Genomic DNA, 12,051 nt, shown 5'->3' with positions numbered 1-12,051 from the left:
CACACCACTGCTCCTTCCCCTGTGTCAGCTGATAGTCAGCCCCCTGCCCAGGACCCTGGCACAAAAACCCCATCGTCGCCTCCACGATCCTCCACAGCATCCACCAGCGTTCAGCTCTCCATACCCCAGACGCTGGAGCGGAAACGCAAATATAGTGCAACCCACCCGCACGCCCAAGCCCTTAATGTCCACATCTCCAGATTGCTTAGCCTGGAGATGCTGCCCTATAGGCTAGTAGAGACCGAGGCCTTTCGCAACCTCATGGCGGCGGCCGCCTCGGTATTCGGTCCCCAGCCGCCACTACTTTTCCCGATGTGCCGTCCCAGCCCTGCACCAGCACGTGTCAGACAACATCATCCGTGCCCTGACCAACGCCGTTTCTGACAAGGTCCACCTGACCACGGACACGTGGACGAGTGCTGCCGGGCAGGGCCACTATATATCGCTGACGGCACATTGGGTTAACTTGGTGGAGGCTGGGACCGAGTCTGACCCTGCGGCTGGTCATATACTGCCGACACCGAGGATTGCGGGGCCTACCTCGGTCCAGGTGTTTCAGGCCTACTATGCCTCCTCCTCCTCCCACGCCTCCTCCACCTCCTCCTCCTCCGAATTACCATCCGTGGGCATGGCGCCATCAGTCGGTAGCTCTAGGCACAGCAGCAGTGCCGTCGCTAAGCGACAGCAGGCGGTGCTCAAACTGCTGAGCCTAGGCGATAAAAGGCACACCGCCCAAGAGCTATTACAGGGCATCACGGCGCAGACTGATCTGTGGCTGGCACCGCTGAACCTGAAGCCAGGCATGGTTGTGTGTGACAACGGCCGTAACCTGGTGGCGGCTCTGCAACTCGGCAGACTGACACATGTGCCATGCCTGGCCCATGTGTTAAATCTGATAGTTCAGCGTTTCCTCAAGACATACCCCAATCTGTCTGATTTGCTCACGAAGGTGCGCCGCATCTGTGCGCATTTCAGGAAGTCCAGCACAGATGCTGCCACTCTCAGGGCAGCGCAGCGCCGCCTCCAACTGCCCGCTCACCGACTGTTGTGCGACGTGCCCACGAGGTGGAATTCAACACTGACCATGTTATCCAGAGTTTACCAGCAGCGCCGAGCCATTGTAGACTGCCAGATGTCAACTTCCACCAGAACTGGTAGTCAGGTCAGTCAGCTTCCTCAAGTCTACAATGAGGAGTGGACATGGATGTCTGATATCTGTCAGGTGCTGAGTAACTTTGAGGAGTCAACACAGATGGTCAGTGGCGATGCCGCCATCATCAGCCTCACCATCCCGCTGCTTGGCCTGTTGAAAAACTCTCTGATCAGCATGAAGTCGGAAGCTTTGCGCTCGTCACAAGAGACGGGGGAAGAAGATTCCCTTGTTGATAGCCAAAGCACCCTTAGGTCTGTTTCTCAGCGCATATCGGAGGAGGTGGAGGTGGAGGAGGATGAGGAGGAAGAGGAGGAGATTGTTGGCGAGACACAAGAGGGGACCATTGTTGAGTCCTTCACTGTTCAGCGTGTATGGGCAGAAGAAGAGGAGTTGGAGGAGTTGGAGGAGGAGGAAATGGACAGTCAGGCCAGTGAGGGGAGTGAATTCTTACGCGTTGGTACTCTGGCGCATATGGCAGATTTCATGCTAGGCTGCCTATCCCGTGACCCTCGCGTTCAAAGAATTTATTCCAGCACCGATTACTGGGTGTTCACTCTCCTGGACCCACGGTATAAGCAAAATCTTTCCACTCTCATTCCTGGAGAGGAAAGGAGTGTGAGAATGCATGAATACCAGCAGGCCCTGGTTCACAAGCTGAAACAGTATTTCCCTTCTGACAGCGCTAGCGGCAGAGTGCGTAGTTCTGCGGGACAAGTAGCGAGGGAGAGTAGGCGAGCAGGCAGCTTGTCCAGCACTGGTAAGGGTACGCTTTACAAGGCTTTTGCCAGCTTTATGTCACCCCAGCAAGACACTGTCACCTGTCCCCAGTCTCGGCAGAGTAGGGCTGATCTTTACAGAAAGATGGTGAGGGAGTACGTAGCTGACCATACCATCGTCCTAAATGATCACACAGCTCCCTACAACTACTGGGTTTCAAAGCTGGACATGTGGCACGAACTGGCGCTGTACACCTTGGAGGTTCTTGCCTGCCCTGCCGCTAGCGTCTTGTCCGAGCGGGTTTTCAGTGCAGCTGGTGGCATCATCACCGATAAGCGTACACGCCTGTCGACTGACAGCGCTGACAGGCTGACGCTTATTAAGATGAATAAAGCATGGATTTCTCATAATTTCCAATCTCCACCAGGTGAAGGAAGCTCAACCTGAATAATTTATCCACTCCTCCTCCTCCTCATTTTCCTCCTTCTCCTCCTCTTTGTACAGTAAAGCAGAGGAAACTGGCTATTTTTTGACAGGGCCCACTGGCTCTAGCTATAGTACTTTATGCATTTCATTTTTCTGGAGGGCCACTTACCCGGTCCTCTGTTTTAAAAAATTTTTGGGAGTGCCACATACAGGCACTCAATCTATTCAATTTTTCTGGAGGGCCACCTACCCGGTCCTCTGTTTTAAACAATTTTTGGGAGTGCCACATACAGACACTCAATCTATTCAATTTTTCTGGAGGGCCACCTACCCGCTCCTCTGGTTTGAAAACTTTTTTGGACTGCCACATACAGGCACTCAATCTATTCCATTTTACTGGAGGGCCACCTACCTGCTCCTCTGGTTTGAAAACTTTTTTGGACTGCCACATACAGGCACTCAATCTATTCCATTTTACTGGAGGGCCACCTACCTGCTTCTCTGGTTTGAAAAGTTTTTTGGACTGCCACATACAGGCACTCAATCTATTAAATTTTTCTGGAGGGCCACCTACCCGCTCCTCTGGATTGAAAACTTTTTTGGACTGCCACATACAGGCACTCAATCTATTCCATTTTACTGGAGGGCCACCTACCTGCTCCTCTGGTTTGAAAACTTTTTTGGACTGCCACATACAGGCACTCAATCTATTCCATTTTACTGGAGGGCCACCTACCTGCTCCTCTGGTTTGAAAAGTTTTTTGGACTGCCACATACAGGCACTCAATCTATTCAATTTTTCTGGAGGGCCACCTACCCGCTCCTCTGGTTTGAAAACTTTTTTGGACTGCCACATACAGGCACTCAATCTATTTCATTTTTCTGGAGGGCCACCTACCTGCTCCTCTGGTTTGAAAACTTTTTTGGACTGCCACATACAGGCACTATCCAAATTAAATTGTCTCCATAGCAGCCTCCACACGTTGTCTCCATTGCTACCTCCAAAAGTCGTCCATATAGCTGCCTCCATACATCGTCCCCTTATCAAACGAGGTGTGTCAGGCAGAAATTTGGGTTGTTTTCATGGGTTCCACATCAAAGTTGTTAACTTTGTCGCCACCCTGCTGTGTTATCCACAAAATATACTGGCAAACTTTTATCATTTACCAATATTATTTCAGCGCTTCTTGCGCATCTGTTTACATTCCCCTCACCCGCCATATCCTAAACTTATAAGAACGCTACTACACTTGATCTTATACAAAAGGTTCTTAGAAGTGCTGTTTGGGGAGTAGCCTAGAGACAGGGGCTTGGATTTGCGAAAGCTCGCCTGGCAGCGGAGCGCCAGCTCCATGCGCATCATGCGCTTCTTGCGCATCTGTTTACATTCCCCTCACCCGCCATATCCCAAACTTATAAGAACGCTACTACACTTGATCTTATACAAAAGGTTCTTAGAAGTGCTGTTTGGGGAGTAGCCTAGAGACAGGGGCTTGGATTGGCGAAAGCTCGCCTGGCAGCGGAGCGCCAGCTCCATGCCAAGATCCAACTAACATAGTTTTAACTGCAGCACCTTTAATCTACTACTAGTTCACTGCCTCCATACATGGTCCCCTTATCAAACGAGCTGTGTCAGGCAGAATTTTGGGTTGTTTTCATGGCTTCCATGTTAACTTTGTCGCCACCTTGCTGTGTAATCCACAAAATATACTGGCAAACTTTTATCATGTACCGATATTATTTGAGCGCTTCTTGCTCACCTCCTTTGGTTCCTCTCTGCCACCCATTGGTTTGAAGCCTGAGTCCATTTAGAGTATGTCGCCATGCCACTCTCTAGCCTGCCGCTGCCTCTGCATGCCGTCCCCTATAGTGTCAGGGTCAATTATTGGATGTTTTACATGCTATCTAGCTTAATTCTGTCACTCTGTCATGGCCATGCTGTTGCCCATAGTTTTGGCATAATGGTGCGATTAAGCAGCCTCAGAGGCATCCATGCATGCTGCCCCTGCTGTTTCCTGTCCATTTCCGTGGTGTTTCCATCCTTTTCTGAGGTTCCCAGGTGTTTGGCCAAGCTTCCCTGTGCAGAGCCCCTTGAAAAATGCTCGAGTTTCCCATTGACTTCAATGGGGCTCGTTATTCGAGACGAGCACTCGAGCATCGGGAAAAGTTAGTCTCGAATAACGAGTACCCGAGCATTTTAGTGCTCGCTCATCTCTAGTATCAACCGTTGTGGAGGACTAATAAAGCCCATATGTTCCAATAGCGAGACTTTTTGTTTTAAGCTTTTAACAAAAAGTTATTATCTGAACACTACAGCATCTTTAAAGGAAATCCACCATTTGTTTTTATGCATAGTGAACCAATCATACCTTGAGAATGCTGTAGCTACTCTGATGCAGAAAGATATCTTGTTATATACTTGATCCATATGTTTTGCTCAAAAAAACAATTATGAAATTCATGACCTTGGGAAAGCTGGGTGCAGACTGCATACATAAACACATTACACTCAGCATCCAGAACTGTCCAGATAGGAATAATCAGCCTGAGGTGATTGACTCAAACACAGCAGCTGGTTGATTACTTCTGCCTGTCAGGGACAACACAGGCAGAAGGCTTATGCTGGACAGGACAACGTTGAAGCAGTGCATAATTAGGGTAAGAGGAGAAGCGCAGGAGCAACATAGCCTCATTATTATAATTTTTTAATTGTTTTTTTCAGCAAAACCACTCAGTTCATGGATTAAACAAGTTATGTTTCTGCATCAGTGTAGCTTCAGCATTCTCAAGGTATGTTTGGTTCATAATGCATTAAAATGGTAGATTTCCTTTAAGTTTCTAATATAGCTAACAATATAAAACAACTCCAAATGTAAAGTTTTTTTTTAATTAGAAGATATATCTTACACATAAAACCAATAATATTGTTAACATCGAGATGAAGTGATCTATCTCCTGGTTTTCTTTATGGTTTTGTAGTCTTCTTAATGTGATAAATAGTCCATATACTTCTCAAACGTCCACTGTCTTATATTTGCATATACTAAGTATCTTACTATTCTAGTGAGCTTGACTGATAATCAGTATGTTGTAGATTCACTTAGCCTATTACATTACTGTATGTCAGAACAAGACTTGGAGTTGGAGGTCTATTTTGCATTGATGAGACGCAAATAGTGAGAAACAGTCATACAGTCTCTATGAGGAGTTCTGTCTTGGACTTCATCTTTGTCATCTCAGAGAACTTGTTTCTTGAAATATGTCATCATTCTTCTTAAGAATTACTGCTTTTGCAAATGAGCTGATGTTTTGGGTTGTTCCAACAGTCAATAAAATGAAAATCGCTGATCATTTAGAACCCAATGAATATATTATTTGGTATATATATATGTTGCTCAGTTACTGTCATCATCCGCACTGCCCATGTAGTTTCGAAGACTGAAGAAGTCGAGGGAAGCACTTACAACCTGGGACAGGTGCACAATGCCTGTTATCACCAGGGCCAGCACCAAAGCGGGCAGAGCAATGTTCCACACGGTGGCCAGAATATTGTAGCATCGCGCTTTTTGACCATAACGTCGAGCAGCCACCTCATTCCCCTGCACCTTCTGGTCTCGTGCCTAAAGAGAGAGATTACACAAATTATTATCATAAAGCAATATGATTAAAGGGGCTGATCTCTTATAAAAACAGTTACTCTCAGTGGCAGGGTCTGTTCCAGGTTTCAATAGGCCCATGGGTGACACAGCCTTAGTGGGCCCCTTTGCAGTGAACTCACGTGGTGGCATTAAAAATTCAGAAAGGAAAATAGTCTCCTGTTCCCTAAAATATTCACTAGTTTATCATACCAAACAGCCCCCTCATGGTTATTTTATATAAGTCCCCCCCACACCCTAGGGATTCATTAGATACAGCCCCACTCACCCCTATGGATTCATTAGATACAGCCCCACTCACCCCTATGGATTATTTATGTACATCCTTAGGTGGGCCCCCCAGCAGCTCTGGGCCCCGGCACTTGCCCTGGTGTACCCAGTGCTAGTGCCGGCCCTGCGCAGTGGGTGGTGTGTGGTATTGCAACTAAGGTCTATTCTGTACAGCTGAGCTGCAATACCAGGACAAACCAGGGTCAGGTGTGGGCTGTATTGGAAAAAGAAGCCATGTTTTTCAACCTCCAGACAACCCTTTTATGTAGCAGGCTGAGTATACATATAAATGAAGGATTCAGGAGGAAAAGCTGTCAATCAAAGAAACAATCAATGAAAAAATTTTTCAAAAAAAACAGGATGATACTAAAACTACAGGAGAAAGTAAAAAAAAAACGTTTTAAAGAAACTCCACTTCACTTAAAAAGTTACTTCACTTTTTTTCATTTAAGCTTTCTTCCTTTTTAAAATCGAAAATAGTTATAAATGAACCTGACATTTAAATCACATTTTTAACATCTTGTGTATTTTGGTTCTACAAACTTACATAAGGTTTTTCCAAAATCACAAGTTTCTGTCATCTGCAAGCCAAAGGAGGCTGAACACACAGTTCATAGTGCCAAAAATAATTCTGAGGTTTTACATTCCATAGCTTAACAAACCATGACTAGTTCCTTGTTTATTAGGTGTCCAAACCTTGTTGTTAAGTTCCTTATGTAGCAATTGGTATGTACAACTATAACATATGTAAAATACCACAAAAATAATAAATGCTTAGGATAGGTAGACTGGTTTCTAATGTAGTGAAATATCAATAGATCGGGGTTCATTCACTAAGGGCCCCGCGGGCCGCACTTTCATCGAACATCCCGACGATTTCCATTTTGCACCACCGGGACAGGGATTTAAAAGGGGTTTTTGGCGCAATCACGCCGGCTTTCATGTGACAGAAATCGGGGGACCGGCCGTCGGACGGTTCGATGGATTCGGACAAACTGCAGAATTTAACTAAAAAATTGTGTCGCAAGCCAAGCACTTACATGCACCGGGAGGAAGATGGTGAACTCCGGCGGACCTGAGCGGGGAAGCGACAGATGCAGGAAAATCGGGTGCACAATCTAAGTGAATTGCGGCACATTGCATTCCGTAAGGACAATGCACTTTCTGGAACTCCGAGGGACCAGGTAAGTAAATGTGCCCCATCATCTTAAAAGGGAATTTCTGGGATTTTGATGACTTATTCAATACCCATCACCCCCCACTGATCAGCTTTGTTCCCCCTGCCTAAAAAAATGGAACTAAATAGTGAGATAAAAGCAGCAAGCTCACATTTCCGTAGACTCATAACTCTGGTAGGCTCATGGAATAGGGCTTATGGAGAGGGGGTACATTTCATATACTGTAGTTGATATGTAGAATAAGTAGACGTAACACATTTCTTAAATGAGCAGATACAAAAATGAAAAACACAAGGCTGAATTTTTTATCTTAATGTGCACCATGTATTTCCATTCATCCAAAGACATGAGTCCTCTTCCCTCAGCGGCAATTAAAGAGAGTGGATGCGCCTTCTGCCTGGTACATGGGTCACATTGTCAAAAACAGAACATTCTTTTTCAGCTGAATTATAGAAGATTGTTGGGTTGTTTACATTTATAGCCACAAAATGACAGAGAAGCAAAACCAGAGGACAACTCACTGATGTAATTAAAAGTTGCCCTTTACCACTGGACTTTATTTTTGACAAGCCACTGAAGACACTGAAATGATATGTCCTCGCTGCTTCTAGTTTTTCCTTTAATTTCCAACTCCATCATGAAATTGGTGGTTATCAAACTTTGGGTTTTTGTGAAAATGAGTGAGATAATTAAAATGTAGAAATAAACTTACTCTTTTACTTTAAGTGTCTTTATGTCTCTGTATTGTCAAAATGTATCCTGATATTTTTTCCAATCATAATATGAAAATGCGTTTAACATGGGATGAAAATCAGAGGAACTGTATTGGATGAAACTTTAATACTGAATAAAAGTCAATTCATTGACCAATATTAAGAAAACAAATGCCGGTCTATTTGATCCGGCATCACCTTGTGCTTGTTACTGCTCGTGCAAAGGACCATTAGATTGGAACAACTGTGTATATGAATCATGCATTTTTAATAAAGATATTATGCAGGTGGTCCTCAACTTAAGGACACCGGACTTACAGACCCCTAGTTACAGATGGACCTCCATGTCCACTGTGACCAGCACAAAATTTTGAAAACCCAATATACAATGGATAATTTTTGTTTGGTCTGGAGCTACAATTATAAAATAGACCTGTTCCAACTTACATACAAATTCAACTTAAGTACAAATCTGAATAACCTATCTTGTATATAACCTATATAACTATCTGTATTCCCTTACTAACATCTACTCACAAGAATGCTACATAGACATAGATTACCTATGTGGAGTTTTTTTTACGTCACTCCAGTCCCACCATTCCAGTCACATATAGATTTGCAAAAAGTTCTTGTGGCTGAAGCTGACCACGTACTAGACTAATTTGCACCTGAAATGCTCTGCGTCACATTTACTGAAGGTTTTAGACCATTTTAGGCATTTTTCCGACTTGTCCGAAAAAGTGGCGTGTCCTTGGTAACCGGTGCTCCAGAAAATTTAGCCCATATGCCAAAAAAATCAATATTGTGGTGCAGCAAACTAGACCAACTAATAGGAGATGCAAAGTACAACTCTCCAGTTTTATACTGCACCAGATTTATAATCCAGCATCAGACACAGGTATTAATCTGGCGCAGCAGAGATCTGTCTAGTTCTACTCTTCACTGGTCTAAAGACCGAAACATTAATACATCTCCCCCATTGTTTTTACAAGCTTTTAAGATGTACAACATTTCATAAATTAAATTAAATTAAATCATTTGCATTCTCCAATATCTAATCTTGAGCCATATTAGATATAACAGGATAAATATAGCATTTATAAACTCAAAGAGAACCTGATTTTACCCCAAATCCAAAATACTAGAGAATTCCCTTGAATTTTATGTGAAATCTTGTCCAATTAACCTATAGAAATTCTCCTTCAAAGTCATGTGAAAATGAGCAGAGATGAGTCTCTTGAGATGAGTCAAGTTAGAGGCTGCAGGTGTAGTTTCTCTTCAGCCCCTATCTTCATATCTATAGTACCTAGCCACATACTATTGGAGCCATCATAAAGATAAGAATCTCAAGTTTCAGATAATGTATCAGGCTACCGGAGATACAGGCAGTTAAAGACATAGTTGTAAATATGCTCCACCTATTTATTTAGCGGCCTGTATCTCAGTTCTGTAGCTCACAGAAGCCAAGCCTGATGTAATCTGGTGAGGTTCTTATATACATGTTGGTACTATGCGGCTATAGGACTGAGGTTAGGGTGTCTAAAGTGACACTGTACCTGCTGCCTCTCAACTTGACTCATCACCGGCAAAAATATGACTCTTCTCTCCTCATTTTCATATGACTTTGAAGGAAATTTTGCATAGGTAAAAGGAAGAGATTTCATATAAAAGAGTGAACTCTAGAAAGGAAATTTCATACACTTCCTAAAGGATAGTAGTTTAATCTGGTAAAAAGTAATCGCTATTAATCTATTTTTGATGTTTCATAAATAAGAAATGGACAAACATTTAATGATTTAAAGATATTGGAGAAAGGATAGTGTACATACATGCCTATCCAGAAGGCAGAATTCAATTAGGTGAGATCTGTCAATACTGTATATAGTATATAATAATTTACATAATTTATCAAAATTGTGCATAACATATAATATACAGGTTAGCCATACTATGCATACTTCTTCTTCCCATAGAAGATATTTAGGTAAACAAGGGGCACTTCATTATTATATTTTGGTAAAACAATACATAATAAACTTGGCACAGAACATGTAGTGTTTTATTTGGTCTTAACCTATTTTTTATCTCCCCCACTTAAAGCTATGGAGTGTAGACATAATAAACCTTATCCCCAAGCCATTACAGCTATTGCTCAATTTTCTCTCACCTTGACAGAGTAGACCAATGCCATGAATCCAAGACAGAAGAGGTTGAGGTAGACGGTATTACACAAGGACCAAAGCAAGTGATCTCTCGGAGCCACTGGGGCTCCAATATCGACTACAGTATGGGCATTATCTGGCTTGTTGGGGTGGGTCATGAAAATATCTTCACGGGGGTAGGAGGTGTCCATACTGCTAAGGATATTGTGAGCAAGTGGATAAAGTAGTATTAATAAATGACAGGACAGGGCTGAAAGTAATAAAAAAGAGCTGAAAGGTGTAAAGTAGCAGGTAGACAAAGAGAAGAAGATGTGAGAAGTCCTGCCGGTCAGGATGATGTCTGGGAAGGGAATGCTGGTTGTATTTGTCCTCTTTATACACATTGCTACACAAGCCATGACTGTCTCCTCCCTGCTTCTATTACAGGGTCCCTATCACTACATACTCATTTTGGTCACCCTGTAGCTGTTTTTGCCTTTTCTGTTTGCTGAGCCCGCCCGAGCTTCATTTCTCAGATTTGTTTCTCTCTGATGAAATTTCTTTTACATTAAATCTAAATGTGCATCTACTTTATTAAGAATATGAGAAAGGTGTTGCTATGGATCAATGTATAAAAAACATGGTGGGGCACATTTACTTACTCGGTCCTGTCGCGATCCCTGAGGTGCGTTGTCCGACGATGATGAAGTCTGGTGCGATTCACTAAGATTGTGCGCCCGATATCCTGCATGTGTCGCTTCCCCGCTCAGGTCTGCCGGAGTTCACCATCTTCTTCCCGGTGCATGTGAGTGCATGTCTTGCGACACAATTTGAATTTTAAATCCCGCACTCAGTCCGAATCAGTTGGGTTGTCCAACAGTCCGCCCCTGATTTGTGTGGCATGAAAGTTGTCGCGATTGCGCCAAAATCCGGTCACGTGAAAACGCCAAAAACCCCTGTTAATTGCGGCGCAAATCGTAAATAGTCGGGAAACCGACAGTGGGGTAAATGTGCCCCAATACATTTTTGCTAAAATACCTTAACAGCATTTTACATATTATTCAAAAATGTACAGTATCTCACAAAATGACTACACTCCTCACATTGGCCCAGATGTATCATTAGTGCACTTGAGCTGAGTGCACCAGTTTTTTCTGGTACACTCAGTTTAATGGGCGCCTCAGTTATGTCAGGATTTGGTTTTAATCCTGTATCATGTCATAAGGCCTCCCCACACAAACAACCAAAAGATGCTACATTAAGATAAACCTTACGGGTGATGATCTGCTCTATCAGGTGGAGGACTGTATGATTTCTCCTGGCCATGGTTTATATCTGTTGAATTCACAGTCAAATGTCTTCAGATCTACGCAGCACAACTCCACAGGGCGCCCCTAAAAATACCACAGTCACTTACAGTACAATGAATTATGTTCATAAATATATATTATCCACTATTCCCTACACAAAATATAATTTATATAGTCCCCCAAATAAATTATAGTACGCACAGCATTATATATACCACATGCCCTGAACTACAGCAACCTGCTAATTTATATACACAGCCACGCCACACCCAGTGGTACGTAGTGAACACAGCCTCCCCCAGCAATACATGTCCTCCAGTATATACAGCCTCCCCCAGTAATACACAGTCCCCCAGTATACACGACCTCCCAGTATATACAGCATGCCCCCATAATACACAGCCCCCCCCAGTTTGCACAGCCCCCCAGTAATACACAGTCTCTCCCAGTAATAGACAGCCCCTACAGTATGCACAGCCTCCAC

The 12,051-nt window shown here is 43.7% G+C and overlaps 1 protein-coding gene across 1 annotated transcript; it reads right to left on the bottom strand.

The window, feature by feature from the left end:
- Positions 1 to 5,222: 5,222 nt before the first annotated feature.
- On the bottom strand, positions 5,223 to 10,613 carry LOC140070940 (interferon-induced transmembrane protein 5-like). The gene is made up of 2 exons (XM_072118052.1): positions 10,284 to 10,613; positions 5,223 to 5,916 (listed from the first exon to the last, which is right to left on the bottom strand). Exons 1-2 carry the CDS (start codon positions 10,467 to 10,469, stop codon positions 5,692 to 5,694), a joined length of 411 nt encoding a protein of 136 aa, XP_071974153.1. The 5' UTR covers positions 10,470 to 10,613; the 3' UTR covers positions 5,223 to 5,691.
- Between the last annotated feature and the right edge of the window lie 1,438 nt (positions 10,614 to 12,051).

The sequence above is a fragment of the Engystomops pustulosus genome, chromosome 7 (genome assembly GCF_040894005.1).
Source record: "Engystomops pustulosus chromosome 7, aEngPut4.maternal, whole genome shotgun sequence".
In the NCBI taxonomy this organism is placed as follows: Eukaryota; Metazoa; Chordata; class Amphibia; order Anura; family Leptodactylidae; genus Engystomops; species Engystomops pustulosus.
The sequence above is the reverse complement of the archived record's forward strand: the minus strand, read 5'-3'. Positions and strand labels throughout refer to the sequence as shown.